The following is a 23,955-nucleotide window of genomic DNA, read 5'->3' as shown; positions in this document are numbered from 1 at the left end:
GTGGAGCGGTTGGCATCCATGAGCGTTTTGTTGAGGGGGGACGGACGGACATGTTTTTCACTGTAGTGCTAAGAGTATTGTGCGTATGAGTCTGCTGATTGCATAGCTGCACTTTTCTGCAGCTTCCACAGCTCCAGGCTTGCGCTTAAGTGTGCGCAACACAGGGTGGGAAACTGCCAAGTGAAAGTGTTCCTCATTTGTTTGTCGATAAAGTTGATGTAGGATTTTTCTGTGTGTTTTGAAGGTGTGGTGGAGGTGATGAAGGGCATGCAGGCGCTCGGTGTCACCCTGGACCTCGACACCGTATCCACCTACATCCATCCGGTTTTCTCCAGCGTTGAGGCTGCTCGACAGGCTCTCGAGGTACTGTGCGTGTGTGTGCGCGCGTGTGCAAATAGTGTCCCCCCCACCACTATACCACCGTTCCTTGTTTGCACTCCTGCTACATTACAATTTTTTTAGAGGAGGCGGGGATTTTACAGTACAGGTACTGGCCAGATGGAATTTACAGTTGTGCGCCTTCGGTGTAGTACCACGCTGAGCCGCGACATGCTAAGCGCCACGTAGCTGTAGTGCTACCGCAATTGACAGCGAGAGGACGACACACCATAGTTTGCCATTTGAATATTTGTTGTTCCCACAGAGCAGAGGGAAAAAGAGGATGCGCTGAACTGCCGCTAACTGGAAAGGCTCAATTTGTCCGTAGTTTTCCATCGAACCCATTGTAGCATGCTTTATACGTGACCCAGTGTGTCTTGTGCGGCAGTTGAACAGTAAGAACTTTTGTACTATCTTGAATGATTTGAATATTTGCATCTTTCAGAATGCAGGCATTTCACTGCAATCAGAGGGTTTCTTAACTTCGGAGATTCGATTGGTGGCTACAAGCAACTTGGCTCAACTCTATACCTTGTGTATGTACACACACACACACATTCTGCCATGTTTATTCCTCCCATTACGAACAAGCGTGGCCTGCATCTTGATCACCCGTCATTATAAAAATTGCTGCTATGCCTGCGGGCTAATTGGCCCAGTGCGCGCACGCGCACACACACACTCGCATGCTCTTTGGCGCTCATCGGGCTTTTAAAGAGATTAGTGTGTGTGAATATGTAAAGAGCAAAGGACAAGAGGCGCCTCCACTGGGCAGAGGAGTGTGGCATAAAGGGGGCCCGCTTAAATAATAGATGACGCTTCCCGTGTTTCTCGTTTTAGCTGGTTTTCGTCTCCTTTCCTCATTTTCGCATTTGCTGTCAGCTCTGTGTCCCGTTTTACGCATTTACTGCTGACTGTCAAGTGACGTGTATGGGTAGACTTCAGATTTGTTTAGTTTGAATTAAAAAAAAAAACAAAGAAAAATGGAAAGAAAGGAGCTAGACCAGGTCGGCAAACTTTTACACTCAGTGCCATTTCGAGCGGCTATCCACGGAAAAACCAGCACTGAGCCACAAACACTTTTTGCCATCTGAAATGACATATACTCTGTGTGTTGTGCGCGCAAGCATGTCTGACTGCCTATCAATGCGTGGATTTGAAGTGGTGAAGATCAGGAGTGAAGCAGGGAGCTGAGCGTGTCAAAGAGACACTTTGGAGTTTGAAGGGGGCTAAAGACTTTCTGCTATAACAAAAAAAAAAAAAAACAGACCTACGGTTCACTTACAAGCTGACCACCTTCAACTTGACGAATCCAACCTGATCTATGCCAGCTCTCCCTATTTCTGAATAAATAAATAAATAATCAACATAATCAAAAAAACGTCCGCAAACTCATCAACCCATGCGCAATTCCCTCATCCTGTTCTTCTGTTGGAAAAGTAAGGACTCCATTTTTCATCCAAGTAGAGTTAAACGTCTATTTGCCGACAAATCAACATCGCGGATTAAACAAACAGCCTTCTACATGTATTCATCTCCCCTTTCCTGTCTTTTCCAGTGTCGGACCCTTCCCACCCCCCACTGGAGCTTGGGATTTTCCGCGGCAGCCTCATCCAGGGCTTCAGAAAGTCAGTCAATTAACCTGTTGTGCGCTCTGGCTGTTTCTCCGCCGCACGCGTGCACGCGCGCTGCTACATTTCCATATTTTGCCACGCGACTCTGGACTCATGTTTTAGGGAGGCCCGTAGCACTCTTGGAGGTCACAGCGGCATATGTTTTGCATACGACATGTGCTGCCTATCACACCATCGACAGAGCCTGGGTGTGTATGCGTGCGTGCAGCTGCGGGGAGAAACGCAGCATACAGCACCCGGCTGCCTCATGCATATGGAGGCTTCATCCGCTGGCCCTCGCCCCAAAGCACCGTGGGAGATATGCAAATGGGCAGATGCCCACAGCTGCCCTTACCCACAGCTACCCCCCCCCCACCAAATAGCCTGAACCAGCCCTGCGGTCTCCCTCCATTTCATCCTAGCACGCAAAGAAGCCTCGACCCCAGTCACACTGGCGGGCTCCGCTTGAAACGGGGTCTTTATGAATATTTAGCGTTTTAACGCGACGTTGTTGCACACCAATAGTGCTCCCCTACCCTCTTTCCTAATTCATGCAGAGCCAGGCTGGAGGTGAGTCGCAGCAAAGTGCCGACTTGTCCGCTGGGACCCAAACAAACCAAAAGCAAACTTCACCAAGTTCAGCTAAATTTCATTTTCAGCCAGTTTAACCGAGAGGCCCTTGAGAACTGTGTTCAAAATCACAAAATTTCATTTATGACTCCATTCAATAATACAGGTCAGATCCATACGCGCACAAATATTTATTTTAAAAAAATTATAAAATAATATTCATAATACAATTCACATGAAAACTTTTTCTAGCCGGGGAATTGATGGAAACTTATTTATTTAAATTGTGAAGTCACATTTGTGTCAATATTTACTTGACAGGAGTGTATTTTTTATTTTTGGTCATATTCCATATTCGTGGCGGCCCGTTAGTCAACTTTTTCGCACGTCCGCCTCAGGGTGCAGACCTCCGGAGCCCGGAATCAAACTCCGGCCTCCTGTGTGGCGTTTGCACGTTCTCCCCGTGCCTGCGTGGGTTTCCTCCCACATTACAAAAATGTGCGCGGCAGGTTGATGGAACACTCGAAATTGTCCTTAGGTATGAGCGCAGATGGTCGTTGGTCTATGTACGCCCTGCGATTGCGTGGCAGCCAGTTGAGGGTGCCAGGATATTTTCATCCATTTTGGAGTTTGATTCTATTCCTCACCTCTTCTTCTGTTAAGACACACACACACACACTTGTGCACTCCATAAGCCTCCCTGACAGGGTAGTAATTGGGACGTGCATGTGTGTGTTTTTGTGTGTGCGCTCGCCCCATTGTGTTGCGGGGACCTGTCAAAGACAAGGTCAAGGGATAATTTAATCATTAAAGACCTCTCCTCTCTCCTCCTCTCCGGCTCGCTGACAGCACCAGAGATGTCGCGCGTCATCATTTAGCGTGTGTGTTTCTTTTGTGGTTTGACGTGCTTTTGTCCCGCTGTCTCGTCTTTCTTATCCTGTGGGCCGGAGGGCGTCGAGCCTCATCTGCGCCTCGCGCGTGGCCTTTAGTGTCATACTTGTCACTTTTGTCGCCATAGTGATGTGACTGCAATCTTGCCTGATTTGCTAGCCGCGCAGTCAACAAACGGAGTCGATTAAAACAACTGCTTATCAGTACGTTGCAATTGAAATGTTATTTGGCGGTGAGAAAGGCACGACCAAGCTGATTTTTCTCAGGATGACGTTTATGTGGTGCTGAAAAAATGAAGAAAGACACCAGTGACTTGAATGAAGCTATTTCCTCAGTAGACTCGCGTCATCTTTTTTCTTCTGCTCCAAGAGATAAGAGTATCTAAACTTGCTGGTGTGTGTTTGAAATGACAGCGTGTGGAATGAGAGCTAATGCCTTGTCCTCCACTGCCCCCTACTGCAGGTCTGATGACATGGAGAGTATGGTGAAGGTAATGAGCTCCATGTCCCCGTTTGTTGTCCTAATGTGAAGGAAATACACACCCACAGACATGCACACACTAGAGAATTCAAAAGATAAAGCGTTCTAGACACAACATTCCTCCTCATGGAAGCGCTACAAAGAAAGATTACGCTAGCCGACGGTCACTTGACAGAGACCGCCTTCATTAACCGAAACATTGAGTAAGAATATGTGACATGACAAAGACAACATTAGTTTTCAGGCTGTGCATATAGTGCAGGAATAAAACCCCTTGTCGGTCGGCAACGCTGATAATTGGAGACTCGCTTGTTATGAAACAAAACGGTGCACGAAACAAGGCAGGTTAAAATCTGAACGTCACATCATATGGGGGGGGGGGGTCTGGAATAAATCAATGTTGAACTTTGCGTTAGCTCCAGTGCAAACTAGCCGAGCCTTTAGTTCCGATGGAGATCTAACGGCTCTTTGTTTCTTCAAACAGATAACCAAGCTCTTGTATGAAGACGAACGCTTCAGCAAAGCACACACCAAACCGGCAGGTAAACTCTTAGCGCATGTCGGCGTTCACCTTTACGGCGTCGGCGGTTTGCAACTGACATAAAAATAGTGTGTGCGTGCGTGTGTGTGTGTGTGTGTGTGTGTGTGTGTGTGTGTGTGTGCATGCTTGCATGTGTGTGTTAGAGTGAAAGAAATGCCCTTGTTCGCCATAGGCGGAAACACAGCCTGACCGCTGACACAGCACTGAGTTGTGACCGTGTGTGTGGCCAGCATGTAAAAAGTGTGAAATGTCTGCGGGAAAACGTGCGTTTGTGAGGCGTTAATGTCATTGTGCGCGTGCACACGTGAGAGCGAGGCCGCCAGTGCCGGAACTGGTGTGTGTGCGTGTGCTGGTGCAAGCGATGGAGATTGCTATCCATGTCACATCCCGTTAGGCAACATCTGCGAGCCTTGCTTTGTATGTGAGAGGGGGCGAGTGGGCCGGTGTTCGCATACGCATGTGTTGAAGTGAGCCACTGCTGTCAGCGCCAGCCAGCCATGGCGCGCACCGCGACCCCAAAGCAGCCTCTGTCAGCAGGACCGCCACGAAAATATAAACACACAAATGGATGCACTGACTGATGTGGTGGCAAATGAAATGTATTCCCTGGGCTGCTACTCAATGCGCGCGTGTGTGTTTTCTCATCCAGACACAGTCGCCTACTTCCTGTACAATCTGATGGACAGCATGTCAGAGAGCAATATGCAAGCGCAGGAAGACAAACTGAGGAATTATTTCAACCAGCTGAAGGCGCAGGTACACAGCTGCACCCACGTGTGAGACATAAAATGTGAACCTTTTTAGAAAAAAAATATATTGGGGGAAAAAATACTTGGATATGAGGTACTGAAAATCATAATTTAAAAAAAAAACAAAATTATTACGCAAAAAATGTATTGACACATACAAAAAAATAATTCTGATAAAAATATTATAACCAATACTATACATTTGAGACAAAAAAAATACAAACCTTGGAAAATAATAGAGGAAAAAAAATATGAGTCATCCACAATCACCACTCTTTTCAGAGAAAATACATTTGAGCACTCATAGAAACTGAGCAAGGATACTTGGTCAGTGAATTGAATTGAATACAACTTTGTCAGATGTGCTGGATACAGCACAGATAAAATTTCTTCCCTCTCATGCCATTACATCTTGGAATTGTTGATTTTTAAATGTTATTTTATGTTTTCTTGAACACGGCATACATTTCACCAAAATGTAACAACGTGGCTGATGTCTTAAATGCATTTATTTTTGTCTTAATGAAAAATAAAAGAGGTCTGAGATTTTAAAAAAACAAACAAAAAAAAACAATAACAACAATATGACGTCTAATTCCCCAACATTTGACCAAAATGCAGCCAACAGGTTTCACTATCACCTGGGCTGCCTTCCACCATCTTTCTTTGAAACGAAAAGCCAGATCCACTTTTCAGCGTATCCTTATGGTGCAGAGAATCATCACCTCCCTGTCTTTAAACTCGCTTTGACTTTATTTCCAGTGCGTCATCAGGCAGCCAGATTACCCGCTGCGTGCAAACTCTGAGCTGAGACTTCCAGACGTGTTCCGACAGATTAGTTCATGTTTCACAAGCTGCCTCTTAGCAATTCAGCTCCGTCTGCAATCCCGATATAAGTCGTACAGTAATCCACACCGTAAACATCTTGCCGTTAACATCTGCAGATTTAAAAAAGCGTCTCGAGATACTTAGTCTGCTTCTAATGTCATTTCTTTGCCACCTTCATTTTTTTCCCCCCTTCTCATCTGCCCCAAGATCATTTAAATTCACCTTTTAATTTCCATCCTCATTCATCCTTTAATTTAAATGCAAACTCTGTGGCAGCCCCGAATTGGCCCTCTGCGGCTGAAGTCAATTAAAGCTGGACCAAATTTAACCACTTCTTACTTATGGCTTCATTAATCTTCACCTCTTTTGCCCCTTGAACACGCGTGCTTTTAGCTTGATGCGTTGGTCGTTTGTTTTTATTTGACAGAACATCGTCATCTCTGCAAATATCTGCAGAGGCGTCAGAAACCTGCTGGAGGCCTGCCACGCTCCAGAGCTCATCAAGGTACAAACGCACAGCACTTGATCACCGAGCCGCTGAATGGCACCGCCGTTCGCGAGTGTGCTGATCCACGTCGGCGCATTCGGCACACAAACATTTACTGAGCAGTCGGGTATGTGCCGCTACTCGGAAGCGAGCTAGCGCTCTTTGTTGACGCTAATTTGCTCAACCCAATGCGGCTCTGCTCACCGTTTGTCACGGGGGGAGGGGGGCAGAATTTGGTGCGGGGGTGTTATTTTGTCACGACCTCACTGTTACATCACAGTGGGGCAAAATTCTGAAGGGCTTACTCATGGTCATATTTTGGGGAGCCAGGGGGGAGCAATTGACAAAAGATTGACTTCCTAGTGTTTTTCCACACTTGGTGGGCGTGCGGGCGCTCGAGTGAGCAATCTGTTTGTATGCAAAGAATTAAAAAAAGGAAGTCCGACCTGACTGCATATTGACCTCGTGCGTCTTTGTGTCAGGATGTGATCGCGCTGGCGGACCCAAACGAGCAAACGGCACCCCGCCTGAATGTAAGTGGGACAACAGTGTTTGGCTTTTAATTGATGGATTTGTTTCCATCTCTTTCTGAGTAGAGTTAACCTTTGTGTTTTCTTACCGTCAGGAACTTGAGGGGAAAGTGCCATTTCTGGAGGCGAAACTGGCCGAGCTCAAAGCGGAAAACAAACCTCTGGCTTTGACGCTGAAGCAGGTCATCCAGGCTCTCTCGGCTGAGGAGGTACACTGCTTTAGGGTTCTTTTTTGACATCACTTTTTGATGCCGGCAACATGACACCTCTGCCTCTCCAATGGTGGACGTCTGACCGGCAGTTGGCCGGAAACATTTTGATGGAAAATGTGTTGCAAAATGTGAACACGAAGGAGACGGCATATACCACACCATGTACAAACGAAAAAAGGAGGCAAATGTTGTACACTTTTCGGAAAAAACACAAGAATATTCTGAATACAAATATGATGAAAGAAAAACAACACTTCATCAAAAGTATCGCAAAGTACACAAGAATATAAAAAATAGAGAACAGCCTTTCGATGAAAAATGTCCCGTGGAAGTCATTCTCAAGATGATCAAGAAGACATTCATATCTTCACGGCAGAACTTGATTGCGGTACTAGTCATTTTTATTCAATGAACTTTTTCGCCGTTTTAATCACGACTAATAAAGTGCACCCCTCTTCAAGATTGTCGTCATCCTTCTCACTGCTTTTTGCGTTGATTAGCTGGATGAAATCACACAGTTGGAAGCCGTTCCGATGAGCTGTGTGGTCCATTTCGTCTTAAAGTTACCCACTTTGCCTCCTCAGCCTTTGAAGGGCCTCCACTTAGTGTTTGAATCGATTTTTAAAAAAATGTATTTATTTTTTTGGGGGGTGGGGGGGGCTTTACAAGGTAATTAATGATGCAAAATGCATTGCATTGTGCTGTGAAGGTCTGCTGTATTTTTAATGGTTGGGCTCTCCTCTTAAAAGCCTCCGCCTCTTTGCAGAACCTGCAGCGCGCCCTCGAGCTGAAGCGGCAACACCAGGACGAGATGAGCCTCGGGGCCTACGCCGTCCTCATCAACCTGTGCTGCCGCCACAACGATGCGGAGGAGGCGCTCAACCTGAAGAGGGAAATGTGCGTCAAGCAGGATACGCGCACACCACGCACACACATGACGCCGCAACCATTAAAGTTGAACTTGATCGCTATCGGGAGAGACATTAATGCAAGGTCCGGCCGGCCCGCTCTGTTGACTGCGTCAAACGCAGGAAAGCCCCCACCCCTCATCCCCAGCTTCCCGTTTCTTCCATCCGTCACCCGCTCCCCACATCTGACTACAATACGATGAGCGGAATACATGAATCCCCAATGTCTGTCTCTCTCCGTTCTCCTTCCTCAGGAGCCGTCAGGATTCATCCGTGGCGCTTGATAGCAGTAAATACATCGCACTTGTCAAGGTGCTCGCCAAGAATGGCCGAGTGGAAGGTAAGCTTGTCGCCAGTGAGTTCTCTCTCCCAGTCATTTGGTTACTCACGACTTCCGCATCCTTGCACTGACACGCCGGCCGTTGAACAGTCGCCCTTCATTTTCAAACCGTCACAGCTCTTTTCTCACCAGACTGATAAACGTAGTGATTTTGAGTTGCATCGCAGGTGCAAAACCGGTCAAAGCAACAATCGGATCGTGTTGGATTGTATCCAACACCAGATCTTGGATTTAAGATTGAAGTGTTGTCACAACCCCCCCCCCCCCCGGGTAGAGTTGTCAACCAGAGTTAGCGGGAATGTCATTCATGTCAGAAGAAGATGAAATAGCATACGTAGCCGCCGTCACTGCATGAGCAAGAAAAATAATTCAAAAAGTTTCAAAGATTGCAGTTGTCCTGCACTGCAGGAAATGTACAGGTTTTGAAAGCTATCTTGAGTTGAGGTTTTTTTTGGAGGGGGGGATAGTCTAAAAATGCCAAAACAACAAAAAGTATACAAAATATTTGGCCCCAAAAATTGGATGGATCATTTCAGTTTGACAACCGATATGTATTTGACAAGAATGCGTCAATCATGAATGAAAAATGCAAATTTATTAGGAAAAAATACAAACGTATTCCACGTATAAAACCTGGAGCAATACATAAAAAAAATTAACATCCTAAGATATTAGACAACACAACATACACAAATATTAAAATAAATGTACATAAATAATTTAGTCAAATACAAAGATACAAGTATTGCATATTGGACAAGAAAACTCATTTTCTCCTTGAATTGATTCAGCCTAACTTCAGTGACGATTGTTTGATGTCAGTTAGATTTTTTTTTTTTCCTTTATTTTATTTTTTTTTAAATCTGGCGCAATGTATGGCGTGTCCCCCGTCAAGTTATGGTCATTTCTTGTCACTACAGTATAGGATTTTTAACATTTAAACACCAAAAGAGACCCTTGCTGTTGTCAGGTCAGTCTTGCTAGTCACTCATGCTCTATGGAAAAATGTTAAAAGTGTGTGAGTGCCTGTGCGTGCGCCCGTGTGTGTGTGTGTGTGTCTCTCATCGGTTCGCCTGCCTCCCTCAAAGCATACAAATCAGCCAAGCATTTTCACAATGCTACGGTGAATTTCCTTCTGCTCATCGAGGAGCCAATTACCATCAGTGCTGCCGCTTTGCTTTTTTTTTCTCTCTCTCTCTTTTTATTCACACAATGACAGCCAAATGTTTCCCGTGTCTGTCCTCTGTCCTCCCTCCTCGCACGGCCGTTTGACATCTCTAGATACACACGCGCACGCACGCACACAATTGTGCACGCACCCCTGCATCAGAGAGAAATGAGAGGGGGAAAATTACAGGACTCTGTGCATTTTTGTGGAATTATTGAAATCCGCCTTGATGCTCATGGCAGATCATGTCCACCAAAGTGCCTGAGTGGTGTGTATACACACACACACACACACATTTGCATGTGAATTCAAGCAAAAGGTATTTGTTGGGCGCGACAGTTGGAGTGTTCGTCTGCGCGTGGCGGCTTGTGCATAGGCCGCGCTAAAGCGTTGGCCATTAGCCTGAGTGCGCGCAACGGGTGAGACGCTTGTCGCCCACATTAGCACACTTGGCTAACCTCGATGTTAGCAGCCCCCCTCACCCCCGCTCAGGCACCGGCGGGCTTCCCGGCTCGCGGCGCACACACCGGGCCCCAGATGACGCTCATGTCGACCGGCGTGGTTTTTATCACGGCACCTGTTTTGCTGTCGTTCGACTCATGCCTGTTAACGTCTTCACTTTTGACTTTCCTCCTCATCTAATCAATGAATTTACGTCTGCTGCGTCTTGGACCTTTGTTCAAAACATCTGTCTTCGCATCTGCTTCAAGCCTCTTTGTCTGACGATTGTATTTTACATCTGGTTGCCTCGTTCATCTAAGGGGTCGTTATGGCCGTCGCTCATTAAGGCATGCGTGTGTAAGTGTGTGCGCGTATGCGCGCGTGTGGTCACGGGTCGATCGCGGGAAGCTGGTGGATCGAAAAATAGCGCGTTGGGCAAAAAAAAGCATTTCATCATGAAGGCTTTTGATGGTAGGCCGAGAGAGCTAACACAGATACATACGGAATGGCTTGCCTTCATGATAAGGCTTTTCATTTTTTGCGGCTCCAGACATATGTTGCCGACCTCGCCATAGATGAAAGTAAATAAGACGGGACGAGCATGTTTTGTGACTCCTTTTTTGCCGAACCTAACTGCCATCGAGCCTTGAATTTCGCATTTAATAAACAACCGTCGGTGGGTCGTAGGTTAGAAAACGATTCATGTCTTTCCGACGTTTTAGTCAATCTTTGGCCTTCAACTCTGTCAAGCATGCAGTCTACTGCCAATAGGGGAGACGGGGGGTAGTCCCCCCTCCCAAACAAACAACAACTCCAAGAGGTTATGGTGAAAAGCTCACAAAATAGGAGACACTGCCTCAGTCTTCCGCTTGTCTTGCCTTTCTCGATTTAACTACACCTCTCCATCACCACTTGTCTCTTTGACCTGCCCTTGGCCTTCACTTCGTCTGTCGTTCTTTTCCGCCACGCGCTGCGAGTCGGCCGTCTTTGTCTCTTTTCGCCCGCTCCCGCGTCAGGGAGCATTAGATGAACCACCGGACTGTGTGATGTCAGTTTGCCCGTCCTCCTCCCTGTCTCCCGATGCTCGCTCGCGTGCACGTGTGAGTGGTCTGTCTCACTTTGCCCAGATGCTCGGCCGAGCTGATGGTTATGCATACTGGCGAGACGGGCGGGTAAAAGCAACGGCGGATGCCCGCCGGGAAGCGCGGGGTGGCTTGAACGGTGGATGGACCGCTCCATTTGGCCCGATCAGCTCCGAGCCATTGGCCTGGGTGATTAGCGGCTGTGTCACAGGGTGATGGAGAGCGCGGATCGGAGACCGCGGACTTTAGTTGGGGGTGAGAACTGAGGGAGTTGATCCACCAGCAACGTGCGCGTGACCGTGGAAATGAAAGGTGAAATCCAAGGGGGCGACAGGACATCCAAGGGAAGGGCGAGAGTTTTCGTCTCGCTTATCCCCAATGCATTATAATTGCCATTTTCTACACACATATGTATATGTATGTATGTGTGTGTGTATCCCCCCCACCCCCCCCCCCCCCCAAAACTGAGAAACCACATGATAAGACAAACAGCCAGCAGGTGATTATTTTGCCAGTTTCATCGTCAATGTTAAATCTGGTCCTGTTCCCATATGTCGACCAAACTGAGAATTTTGCTGTATCTTGACATGCTAAACAACGGCGTATTCCTAGTTCAGATGCCCGGCATTGCGTTTTCGTGTTCAGCCACACCTGCGTACTGGAATCCTCACAGATATTCCGCGCACGTTGGCGTCATGCCCCTCGGTCACGGTGTATAGATGAGTATCTGGTTTGGAAAGCGGCTGTATCGCTATCAACCCATTAGCAGCTGTCTAAATAGATGGTAAATGCATCTTAATGACTTTATCCTCGTAATACGCACGCATGTGTGCGCACTCCCCTGTTCAGCCCCCCCTCCTGTGTTGGCCAGATGGGTGCGTGGCGAGGAAAATAGCCCTGCATTTCCATGCAAAATGGACGGGCCCCTCATCCCGTTTCCAGAGGTCTCGTCGAGGCCGCGGCTGGCCCTCGGCGCCGCGTGCCTATAATTTAGCCCGCCCCCACCCCTTCTCCGCCTGGCCACGGCGAAAAGATGGCCTTCGTCGTAGGGGTCCCCTAATTGTGGTCTCGTTTCGAAATCCGCACGTAGCAATTAGAGCGGAGTTGGCATTATCCCGGGTTGCATTCGCATCCCCTGCTGCGAGCAAAATGCTGTTTTGATATGGATTTGTTTTCCCTGCGTGGAATTAGCTAAGAGGGCCTCTTATGAAAGCATTTGCGCACCCCACGTTTCCTTTGTTTCGAATCGCATGTGTTCATTTGTTGCTCTTTGTGTCGTCCGGCGGCTTCCTCTCCAGAGGCCGTGGACATCCTGAAGGAGATGAGAGAGAAGGACGCGGTGCTGAACGACAACCACGTCACCATGTTCTTCCACACCCTCAGCGCCGCAGTGGCCAATGGCGGCGCCCCCGTGGTCCAGCGCCTTCAAGACGCCATCTTCACGCTGGGACTGGCCAAGCCCAGCGCCAATCTCTGCGCGCCGCTGGTCAGCGCCTACTTGAACGGGTAACGCCAACTCGCCCTTTGCTCGCGGCCCACGGCGGTGTGTTGGATGCGTGCGAGTGCGTACCCGGGCCCGCCGCTCATCCCTCCCTGTGATCATAGCCGAGGTTACGTTCCGGTTCGGCGCCTCAGACGGATGAGAGGATGTGGAAATTGCTCATTTGCGTACGTTTTTGTGTTCCCGAGTCCATGTGGCTTTGTTGTTTTGGACTCGGCAGCTGCAACCTCTCCCGTGAGTCCCCGCCCCTGCTTCCCCACCCTCTGCTATATTCCCAAGGTTTGAATGTGTGCGTGTGTGTTTGCGCGCACGCCCTTCTCTCTCGATGTCAAATGCAGATCAGTGTTATCAAACATTGGCCGCGGGGTCACTCGTATCGGCCCGCCTCTTCGGCGCCTCTGTGCCATTCGCCTCCTGCGCACGTGTGTGCGCGCGCGTCCGTGTGCTCTATTTGTCAGAGGAGCTTCTAAGTAGAGCAACTCATTAGCATGTTAATGATGCACAGAGCGCTAATTGCCAGATTTACCCCAGCCATGCCGTTCGGGGACTCGCAAACACACAGACGCCGTACACGTACTTACATCGCGTGTTTGCCTTGGAAGTAGTACTTTGCAGGTGCTCCCCCGCCACTGTTAATCTTTGAAGTAATTTCGGCACAAGCGGTTGCCCGGTTCACTTGTTAATGGCTGCCTTGGCGAGATTAGTGGGCTAATTTACTCCCGGGTCATCAGCAGTAACCCAAAACAAACACACGCCGACGGGTCTCATTCAAAAATCACATTGCGCACCAACAGAACGCAGGTAGCGTTTCCCTTGAAAGGCTTTTTTCCTGTTGTTGGTTTTTGCAGGTGGTCCTCTGGATATGACAGAGTTCCGTTCCCACGGCTTTTGGTACCTCCCGTTCTAACGTATTTCTTGGTTTAGGTTGTCGGAGCAGGTTGCGCCCTGTGTGTCGCATGCAATGTGTCCCCTCCGGCAAATGTTTTATTTCACCACACTATCGTTGGGATCTGTAAATCCTGAACTTGTTTGAATTTTCCACTGGCAGGCTTCAACCAAACAATTGGGCTCCAGACCGGCAGATCGGCTACTTGGAATTCTTCAGACATATTTCCACTAAGCGCTTTTCAGTTCACCAGCTTACAAATTGGCTCGGGCAGAACATGCAAACGAATCGAAGCCTGCGCCTCTTCCCGGGGGGGGCCGACGTGCTAACCGGTCGCCCGCCATGCCGCCCGCTTCCCCCCGTGTGATTTCTTGGCCCAATGGCTGTCTTCAAATGGACACTTCTACCCTTGGCTTGGGTTTATTCCCATCCAATGTTCCATTCAAAAGTTGTGAAAAATATCATATCATCCCCCACGCCCCCTTGCGTCGGTGGTTGGCAATGCAAGGTAGGCTCATCATCTTTTCGCGGTCCGATCCAGCGCCAAACATTTGACTCAAACTTCCCCGATGGGGGGGGGGGGGTCCACTTCCTCTCTTCTTCTGTTGTTTTCATTCCGTCACTCGGCGGACAAGCCGATTGTTGGGAGGAGGCGAAGGGAGCGCGTCGATACAAAAAAGACAAAGCCGGCATCGGTCCCGCCCGCGCCAGTCTCGTCCGCCGCGTCGCCGCTTAATGACTTAATGAACACTTGTGCGGCAGATTAGCCCTTGACAAGCCCATCATACGCGCCGCCCCGTTAACCTTCCCGCCCGTCTGCTGCGTATTGTCTGAGCTAACCCGCTTCCACTCTGTTTGGCAGCCGGCGCTGGGCGCCACTTGTTCTGGAAGTGATGAGCGACAGAAAATGCCAATGAGCGGGGAGAGGGCAGGACGCGGACAGAAATGATAATCATGGGAGTTGGAGACGCTCTCGCTGCGACAAATGTATACTTTTTAGGTTGGCAAGCACGCGAGCATCTCTCCTTGAGCGATACCGTGACAACATTTTCGTAGTCATTCGAAGCAAATGTAGGATTTGGAATCATTTGTTGCACATTCCAAACACCGTCATCAAAATTTGCCCCAGCAATAGTTTGGAGTTCATGTTTTAACTTGACAGGGGATTGTCAGGTTGTGGCAGCGTAGCCCGAATTTGGACGTTTCTTTTATTTGATTGATTTATCGTCCGAAGCTGGATTTATGTCAGAATCGCACGTGTCTATCATTGTCAGGAAAAGCCTGCTGGAACAGCTGATCTTCATTTGGAGCTGATCAGACTCACTTGAAAACGGTGGCAGGTGTGGGCGCTTCCTCCCAATGAACATGACTTTGAATGGGATTTGTTTGCATTGAACACTGCCACTGTCCCGAGTTGATCGAGGGTGTGCACATCTGTGCAACCGCATCATCTCCAACGTGTTTCATTTCCCCTCGGGAATTTTTTTTTTTTCTCTCAAGGAAGTTGTCACGTTATTGGTGGAAAATGTTTTGAAAGGAGCTCTCTTGGTCTGCCTTCCTGTTGGGGGAATTTGCTCTGCAATTATGTAGCACGGGCTTTGGAAGAGCCTTCTTTCCTGAGGCGCCAACTGTCATTTTTTGACAACAATCTCTTTGATGGCATGTCTCTCTGCAAATGTCTCGAACAGCAGGCTAGTGGTGTCATGATCAACAGCTCATTTGTCTTCCCTAGACAAGCAGCAGTCGTCTCTGGTGCGAGGACAGCGGCTTGATCACGGGCCTGCCCGTCGTCTTTGTCGCGCAAAAGAGGGCAGCAGAGCAAGGATGAGGCACAATTAGCTTTCTTGTCTAATCCTTCAGGTTTCCACCAGCAACTTCGTGTGTGTGTGTGTGTGTGTGTGTGTGTGTGTGTGTGTGTGTGTGTGTGTACACACACACACACACACACACCCCGGGTCTTAAGTGGCTGGCAAGTAGCTGACATGCAAAGCTAAGGACAATAACAGGGCTGTGCTATGGTAAATTGTAATGCAAAATGACATTTAAATTGTAAGGGAGGGAGGGGGGTGGTGGACGATCCATCATTTAGCTCTTTTTTTTTTTTTTTTTTTTTTTTTTTTTTTTTTTTTTTTTGGTGCGGGAAGGGGGAGGGAGTAATTGGAATGCCAGGCCAAGCGATGGCTCTTTTTTGGAAGTTTCCTATCGAATGATGGCGGCGAGGAGAAAGAAAAGGAGCGCGTGGCCAAAATGTCGGCGCCATATTGTTCGATCGCTCTTGAGTGACATTGCTGAAAAGAGTCGTCCTCCTACATCTCCCTCATCAGACATGCACTCGCCGTTGCCTCTCCAGTGGTGGCACAGAAGGTGAATTCAAGGCCATACCTGCTTGCTCTCTGGTTTATTTACGAAATCGCGCACGCACAAATCAACCTACATCACTGTATCGTTTGAACGTTTCTCCTCACTCGCCATCCAGGCGCTTTCCACGTTGACCTCTGTGTGATTGACATGGTAATTACCCAATCAACAGAGTGACAGCATCGCTGTCACGGCAGTGCCGATCGAAGTGAAGCGGTCCCCCGCGCCCCCCCCCCGTTCCGTCCCTCCCTCCCTCAGCTTGTCTTCGGCTCTGCCGCCGCGCCGTTTCTTGATCAATCCATCCATCGGGCAAACTTGTCCCGTCTGCTGGTTGTGAGTCCGCATGCCAGGCCGTGAGTTGTGTCGGGAAACGAAGGCATTTTTGAAACACCAGCCACATTTTTGATGAGGGAAAACAAGCCTCCGATACACAAGATTGATTGAACTCGACTGATGTGTCATGTCAATTGAGATTTCTGCTCATTGAGAATCGAAAGCGGAGTTGGTTAAACATTTGATTTTTAAAATGTAGAGTTGAGCTCGTAGATTCGGAAAAAAGAAAAAAGGATGTGGATGTTAAATGTGTCTGGTTTATTTGAATTACGTAATATTTTTTATAATGAATGATTTAACTGTGTTGCTTTGTTTTACTAATGTGAATTACAGTGCATGTGGGCTCCTCCTGAAATTTCCCCTGAAAGCCGAATATTCCCAAACTTTTCGAGATGAGCGTATTGAGCCGTTAACCTTTGCCGTCTGTGACGGAGCTGTAACGACTGCCAAATCAAAGTGGAAGTAAAACGGAGCGACAGACTTATTTTTGCTCGCGCAGCCTTGACATCCACCGCCGCCTGCCGTCTTCACCGTTCACCTGTCGGACGATCGCCGCCCTCCGTCGCCGTCTTTTATGTTCCGTCGTCCTCATCGTATGTGAGAAAAAGCCAAGTTTGCTTTACACCTTTGTCTATGAGTCAAACGCAGCAAGAATAGAAGAGAATGGCATCTATAAACGGATACAGGACGATACGCGTTACGGGGGTTTGAACAGGCAGGCGCAAATGGTTCTTCTGCCGAGGCCGTGACATCACGCGCGAAAGGTGAATATTTTCGCTTTCCTCTGTGATGAGAGCTTTAATGCTGGTTTTGAAATGAAGCGGTTTAAATTCAATTTCCATTGCTATCCTGTTGGAAATCAAGTTTTTGAATTCCAACAAATCAAAGGTTGTGCCGGCGGGAGCAGACGTTAGAGCGAAGGTAAAAAAAAGAAAAAGTAAAGCGATGGTGGCGATGACAAGAGAAGCAAAAGCTACGTCAAGAGAAGTTGGAGAAGAGCCGGGAAGCTCAAGAGCGGCCCTTTGTCTGCTTTCAAGCATCAAGCGCCGCTGAAAGCCAGTCCGGAGAGACATTAGCCCCCTGCTCACCGGTGCACGATTGTGTGAGAATGATGTATTGAGGCCAAAAGGCCTCATCACCTGTAGTTGTGCTGTCACGCATTAAACGGCCCCGTATTGTTGCGGTGGGTCATTGTGCTTGAATGCCGGGGCGCGGGGTTAATGCTCTGTATTTTCTCCCCATACATCCTCAACCGATTGCGCGGCTAACACCCTCGTTCTCTCTCTTTTCCTTTGTGTGTGTTTTGGACGGCGTGCCGACAGTAATGACCTGTCGGGCGCTCTCGACGCAGCGCTGGACTGTCAGAAGCGCTACGGCCACCTGCCACGCATCCACGACATCATCGTCAGCCTGGTGGAAAAGGGAGATACGGAGCTCCTGCAAAAAGGTGTCAAAGCAACATTTTCTAGGCCCCCGACCGTCATTCAGGACATTGAAGAACTTTGAACGCGACCTTTGTTCAAGTCGCTCGTCCCATCGTTAGTCATTCTTTTTCAATTCGAACGCGCCCACCTGGCAGTAACAAAAACAAAGTGACGTCTCTCAGAGTTCGGTGTCACGTACAGGGACAATCGGTGTCTAACGTGAATGGGCGGGAGTGGTGGCTGTTCAAAATGAAATCTCCAAACGCTAGTGTGAGCGAGATACTTCAGCCGGGACTTCCGGAAGTCGCTCAATCATTCCGCCCCGTACTTTGACATAAATCGACGAGACACCCAACTCCCGTGAGTTGTGAGAAAGCGGGAACGACGACGGCTAATCCGGTGGTCTAATATTTGGATCTTTTATGGGAAGTCGGTCCTTCTTTCCGCGAGCAAATCCTAACCCCCCCAAGAAAACTCATGTGACTAAAAAAAGGAAAGATGGCATTCCTTCCACATCTGTGTTAGACGGGCCTGCAGCAGTACAAGGATATTATATTTTCCCCAAAAGTTCAGTGATGTTGCACCATTTCTTTCTTTCTTCATTTATCTCTGCTTATTTCTCCTTTGTCATCGCGTCTCGCTGTGTATGAAAGGGTCAACTTGAATGTGCCAGTGGGGCAAGTGGCGCAGACTCCCTGCACTCAAAGGCCCTCTCACCCGTCGCTCCTGTGTCCACCATTAACCCACCCACCCCCTCCTCCGTCCCCCCAAGCACCCCCACCCCCTAAATTGTTTCCATTTAGTGTTTATTTGAGCAGCTCAAAATATGCTCCAGAGTTTCTGTCTCTGCGGAATACACTGTCAGCCACGGGACAGCGAGAGTGTGGCAAAAAAAAAAAAAACGAGCAAGAGAGCACCATTGTTTTGTTTGGTTTTTGAAATAACCTTCAGCACTCTTGTCATCTTCCCTCAGCCATGGACGTGGTGAGCCAAGAGCGCGGAGAGATGACCATGCTTTACGACCTGTTCTTCGCCTTCTTGCAGACGGCTCGCTACCGGGAGGCGCGCAAGATCATCGAGGTAGGAAAGTAGAAAATACAGCATCTGAACAAAAGAGAATTTTTAGAATCAGTTTTTAATTCCCAATGGGATCATCAAAGTATTTTGCTCGCTCTCGCTCTCTACCTAGCTCTGTTCATGCCTCTCTAAATCACATTTAAGAGTGTGAGAATTCCAAACGCATTCCAGTGACAAGAAAGTGTACACACTTGTGCCACCACATGATCTCAGTTGTTTATTTTTGTTTCCCCTCTGGAAAAGATTCCATTTTTCATCTCCGTTGAGTTGTGCAATTTAGAGGTAATGTTCATGGTAGAAAACATTTTGAAATTACTTTTGATGCTCTCATTTATTTAAAAAGAGCCAGCATTTGAACAAGGGTATGTGGACCTTTGACATCCACCAAGTCCAGCAATAACTTGATGGATGAAAACTTCCCAGTTTTTGTTTTTTTTCCCTTCCCAAATTGGTTGTGTATCCTAGGCCTCATGTCTTTCCTGTTTGAGGGATTGTCTTTTTTTTTTTTTTTTGTAGGCCCCATTATGACCTAGATATACATGTTGCATACACATTTATGCAACCGTGTCCTGTCAGAAAGCCCCGAGATTAGTGTAAAAGAGAGGAAAGGCGGGCCGATGAGAAGCGAGTGACACACGGATGAACTGCGTGCTTACAAACTGGGTATCGGCACAGGGAGATTGACGAATAAACAGATCAGGACATGAGACATCAGAGGGAACAAGGCCATTATGTTGTCTCAACGGATTGAAGAACGTCCCGTTCGTGTGCACTAAAAGAGGGATTTGGGCCTCTTGAGGATTTCCCAACCCTCTGAAGCGCTATTGACATGCTATTGTGTCTATACAGCCCTTATCCTACTTACAACAGCGTGAGCTCAATGCCAACGGGGTGAGTGTGTGAGAGAGCGAGAGTGGCAAAGCCTTATTACAGAGTGCAGATGAACATACAAACTGTCAAGGATGTTGGTGACAGACATCGGTTTGAACCCTCAGAGGTGGCTCCCCCAACGCAAATGCGCGTGCGCGTGCACACACACCCTCCATATGTCAGGCTCAAGGTTCATCACATTCCCTCAGAGGGTATTGAAATATGCTGCACCATAAATAATAAAGTGATTAGGTGGCCGCTCATTGAAGAAGGGAGTAAAAGCAGCTTGACAATATATATTAAAACATTCATTGTTTGAGTTGTGCCGGATGTTCTTCTTAGTGTTAAATAAGTCATTGGTAACAAGTGGCCAAGTAACTGAAAATATGTATAGTCATTTTAACGTAGCTCATGAAGTAATCGGCACACGACAATACGTAACTGTCTGCTACCATAACCGCTCACAAAAAGGTTTCGAAATCTCTGGTCAAGCAAACGCAGCTCTCGGCTGTCATCTATCATATCTTTAATACTCGAGGCGATAATGGATAGTTGGGTTGCACTCATTAAAACGGAAAAAGCACAAAACGTGCGGCGAAGCACAGATAAACGTCAACGGAGAGCATGTCAAGTGGCGGTCCCGGTGAGTGGTGGCTCTCTTCGAGCTGTGTTTGGTATAATTGCCAGCTGATTAATCACAGCTAATTAAATGTAATGATAGAGAGAGGTGGCCAATTTTGTGCTAAATGCTCACGGTTAGGTAGCGGATCGTCATGAGGCCTATTATTGTGGCGTGTGCATGGGTGCGCGCGCGCGTGCGGTCGGGGTTAGGTAGCATCGCCAAAGAGCGGCGAGTCATTATGTGTTTTTATGCGAGCTCGTGTGTTGCTGCGGGTGCTTAAAATGGTCACGGTGACAAACGGAAATTCAAACATTACAACAGGAAGCAAAGATGGAGAGCTACTGTGAGGCGTAGGTGAGCTGAGAGTTCTTTCCTTAGACGGAGACACATTTTGCACAATTTGAACTCAACATGTGGATGCGAACAGATCAAAAAAAAAAATGTTGCCTTTTCAAAATTAATTACAGATTAGACCCCGGGGCCTGAGGGATTCCAAACGAGGTGCGTGCGTGCCTGTGTGTGTGTGTGTTTGCACGTGGAGACTGACAAACAAAATAAAAAGGAATTGAAAAGATGGGAACACTTGCACTGGGCTTTGGTCTCTAAGAAGATTAGACGGTCTGAGGGAGAGAGTGAGTGCGACACATTTTAATTTGTCCCTTTGGCTGCTCGGGTAAGCGCATAATGCTTCTGCCTGGGATGGATGGACGGATGGATGGGGGGGAGGCGCAGAAGGAGGAGAAGGAGCAAGGGAGATTTGCAGGAAGAGGCTGGGATTGAGAGAGATTGGGAGAGGAAGCAGCAGTAAGGGATGAAGCCTGCCAATCTTTTCTTGATGGTGCTCCCATCAAAAAGGGCCAGCAGGAATTGAGCGGCGTTGATCCCCTTCCTCCCTCCCTCATTCAGATTAATTTCCTGCCTTTTTTTTTTTTAACCCCCCTGCTCTCAGATTACCACTGAGAGACGAGAGGGCGGTCTCTCAATCCTAGTCTTATTCGGATTTTATTCAGGCCCCAGGGGACCGATGAAATCCTGATCGCTGTTCTGTCGTAATAATCACCTTGTCCCTCCACATATCAAAGTAAATCTGTGCTACACCGACACCGAGATCCGTTGGACCGTGTCGTCCTGCTCCCAAAACAGAACGCTTTGTTTCAAATATGATTTCGCCTCCACATTTGAAACCTGCCTCAAAAAGGTTGGGGACCACTGATATAAAGCACGTCTAAATCCTATTAATAACTCCATGGCGTTTCAGGTCGTGAGTATTCTATGTTGAAGAAAACAAAATGCAATTATATACTTCTTTAACCTTGCCTGAATGAAACACCTTGAAATTGGACCGTTATTTCATTCCCTTACATTTGTTTTCTAATCATTTTAAGGAGATTGGAATACATAAAATAATACGGCAGTTGTATAATGATTTTCTCAAACTTGTTTTTGTTGGAGGCGCTCCGTCTGCTAAAAATAGATCACTGCTCTGTGGTCAGCATAAAAGTGCATCACTAAGGTTTTTTTTTCCTTTCCTGCTTCTTTCATGAGACGAGCCATGTTTTAGAAAGTGGCATTAAAAATCCTTAGCCTTAAACCCCCTCCCCTCCCTCCGTTTATAGACTCCTGGATTGAGGGCAAGGCCAGGGCGTCTGCAGTGGTATGCTGAGAAATGCATTACCAACCAACAGGTAACACAAACACCAACACACCGGGGCACAGATTCAATGCAAAATGATGATGAAACTCGAAATCTTTTTGCCCCTGAGATGGAGGTCTTGGAGCAGATGGTGGATATGACCTCCAAGTTATTTGAGTGCGACCGTGATGAGATGTACAGTTACCTCCTCCGTCTCTGCAGTAAGTCCCTCTTCTATTTGTTGTGATTGGGGACCGAAGCAGAATAGCGCGGCGTGACTGCAGCGGTGCTGATTGGGCCATCACAGCCGATTGTCAACAAACGACAAATTCTTGTCCTGCCTCCACGACAGCATAGACAAGGATGAGTCTGTTGATCAGATTCGTGTCTTGATTACCCTCTTGTTAAGATTAAGATATCCGCGACGCGGCCGAAATGACCAGCTGCACGGTCACCGTTGCGCTCCGCATTATCGAACCACGTCACGGGGTTAACATGACCCTCTGCCACCAAGGCCAGCACTCCCCTCTTGTAAATTGAATTCTTTCATTCCCGCCCCTCCACTAGAGGAGACTAACAACTGGCAAAAGGCGGAGGCCGTGTGGACCAAGATCCAGGAGGAGAACGTCATTCCCCGGGAGAGGACGTTGCGCATGCTGGCCGACGTCCTCAAGAATAACGGCCAGGAGGTTCCCTTCGAGGTGCCCCAGGTAAAATCTACACTGTTTCCTGACTTCTGTGTTCTTTGCATATGTGTCACTTGCAAAGGTTTCGGTTCATCAATCCAATTTTAATATCACCCAGAGACTACCCAAGAAAATATAAAATGCACACAAAAAAAAAATCCCAAACTACCTGTTCCTATGGTAGTTTTAGATTTTTCAATCACAAATTAACAGTTTTGGTAAAGCCGAGTTCAATTTCACGGGCAACACCCTAGCACCACATTTGTTGAATCACGAAATCATGTCAATAGAATCTGTCAGACAAAGTGAAATAGGCTGCAAGATCTCAAGAAACAAACACATCATGCCACCTTCTAAAGAAATAAAACAAAAAAAAGTGAGTAAGTCTGGAAAAGGTTCCAAAGCCGCTTCCAAGACTGCAGGGCTCCCGTGAACCACTGTCGGAGCCAAGATCCACAAATGGAGAAAACTGGGAACAATGGCAAACATTCCCAGGAGCTAAAATGACTCCAAGAGTCATCCACGAGGTTGCAAAAGAGCCTAGAAAAACATGCAAAGAACTCCAGACCTCGCTGGCCTCGCTTCAGGTCACTGTTCACGGCTCTACCAGAAGAAAGACACTGGCCAAAATGGTATTCGTGGGGAGAGTTCCCAGGCAGAAACCACAGTTGTCCAAAAAGAACACAAAGGCTTGTCACAAAGGGGTCTCGCATGATCCTCAACACTTTTGGGGGGGGGGGGATTCTGTCAACTGATGAGTCAATAATTGAACTTTTTGGAAAATATGCAGCTCGTTATGTCCGGGGTAAAAAATGGCACCGCATTAGATCAAAAGAACATCATGCCAGCAATGAAGCATGGTGGTGGCAGTGTGATGCTCTCGGGCTGCTTTGCTGACTCAGGACCAAGACAACTTGCTGTGATTGATGGGATAATGAATTCTGCTGTCTCGCAGAAAATCTTGAAGGAGAACGTCCAACCATCAGTTTGCACCCCAATTTGATTTATTAAGGCACACACCAAAAAAATAATAGAATCTAATCAAATCCAAAACTACCTTCGTACGTTCGTACCTACGTGAAAAAGTACCGGTAATTGCCCCCCGAACCTAGCAATGGGTTGTGACACCCCTGGCAGCAATAACTGAAACTGTGTGCGATAATTGGTGATGCGATGATTCACGGCATTTCGAGACTGCATTTTGTGTTTCCTTGGGTTGTCTCTGTGTGATTTCCAAATTGGTTTGAACAAATGAAATCTTTGTGTGTGAAAAATATGCAAAGAGCACCGAAATGAGGAAGGGGGCAAATACTGTTTCACGACACGTTATGCTATAGCCTGCGCATC

The 23,955-nt window shown here is 47.6% G+C and overlaps 1 protein-coding gene across 1 annotated transcript in view; it reads left to right on the top strand.

The window, feature by feature from the left end:
- Window positions 1-23,955, top strand: part of lrpprc (leucine-rich pentatricopeptide repeat containing) — a 46,773-nt gene that overhangs the window by 10,039 nt on the left and 12,779 nt on the right. The window contains exons 12-28 of the mRNA XM_086122228.1: window positions 245-363; window positions 824-914; window positions 1,937-2,006; window positions 3,915-3,942; window positions 4,417-4,474; window positions 5,123-5,229; window positions 6,478-6,555; window positions 7,020-7,070; window positions 7,163-7,276; window positions 8,046-8,176; window positions 8,442-8,527; window positions 12,517-12,724; window positions 17,619-17,743; window positions 18,694-18,800; window positions 21,906-21,974; window positions 22,053-22,143; window positions 22,490-22,632. Of these exons, the coding sequence (XP_085978354.1) occupies window positions 245-363; window positions 824-914; window positions 1,937-2,006; window positions 3,915-3,942; window positions 4,417-4,474; window positions 5,123-5,229; window positions 6,478-6,555; window positions 7,020-7,070; window positions 7,163-7,276; window positions 8,046-8,176; window positions 8,442-8,527; window positions 12,517-12,724; window positions 17,619-17,743; window positions 18,694-18,800; window positions 21,906-21,974; window positions 22,053-22,143; window positions 22,490-22,632 (1,676 nt within the window). The remainder of the gene's footprint in view (window positions 1-244; window positions 364-823; window positions 915-1,936; window positions 2,007-3,914; window positions 3,943-4,416; window positions 4,475-5,122; window positions 5,230-6,477; window positions 6,556-7,019; window positions 7,071-7,162; window positions 7,277-8,045; window positions 8,177-8,441; window positions 8,528-12,516; window positions 12,725-17,618; window positions 17,744-18,693; window positions 18,801-21,905; window positions 21,975-22,052; window positions 22,144-22,489; window positions 22,633-23,955) is intronic.

This window comes from Hippocampus guttulatus, chromosome 10 (assembly GCF_054856545.1).
Source record: "Hippocampus guttulatus isolate MCC_2025c chromosome 10, RoL_Hgut_1.0, whole genome shotgun sequence".
In the NCBI taxonomy this organism is placed as follows: domain Eukaryota; kingdom Metazoa; phylum Chordata; class Actinopteri; order Syngnathiformes; family Syngnathidae; genus Hippocampus; species Hippocampus guttulatus.
Note: the sequence above shows the minus strand (reverse complement) of the source record. Positions and strands in the feature narration are given on the sequence as shown.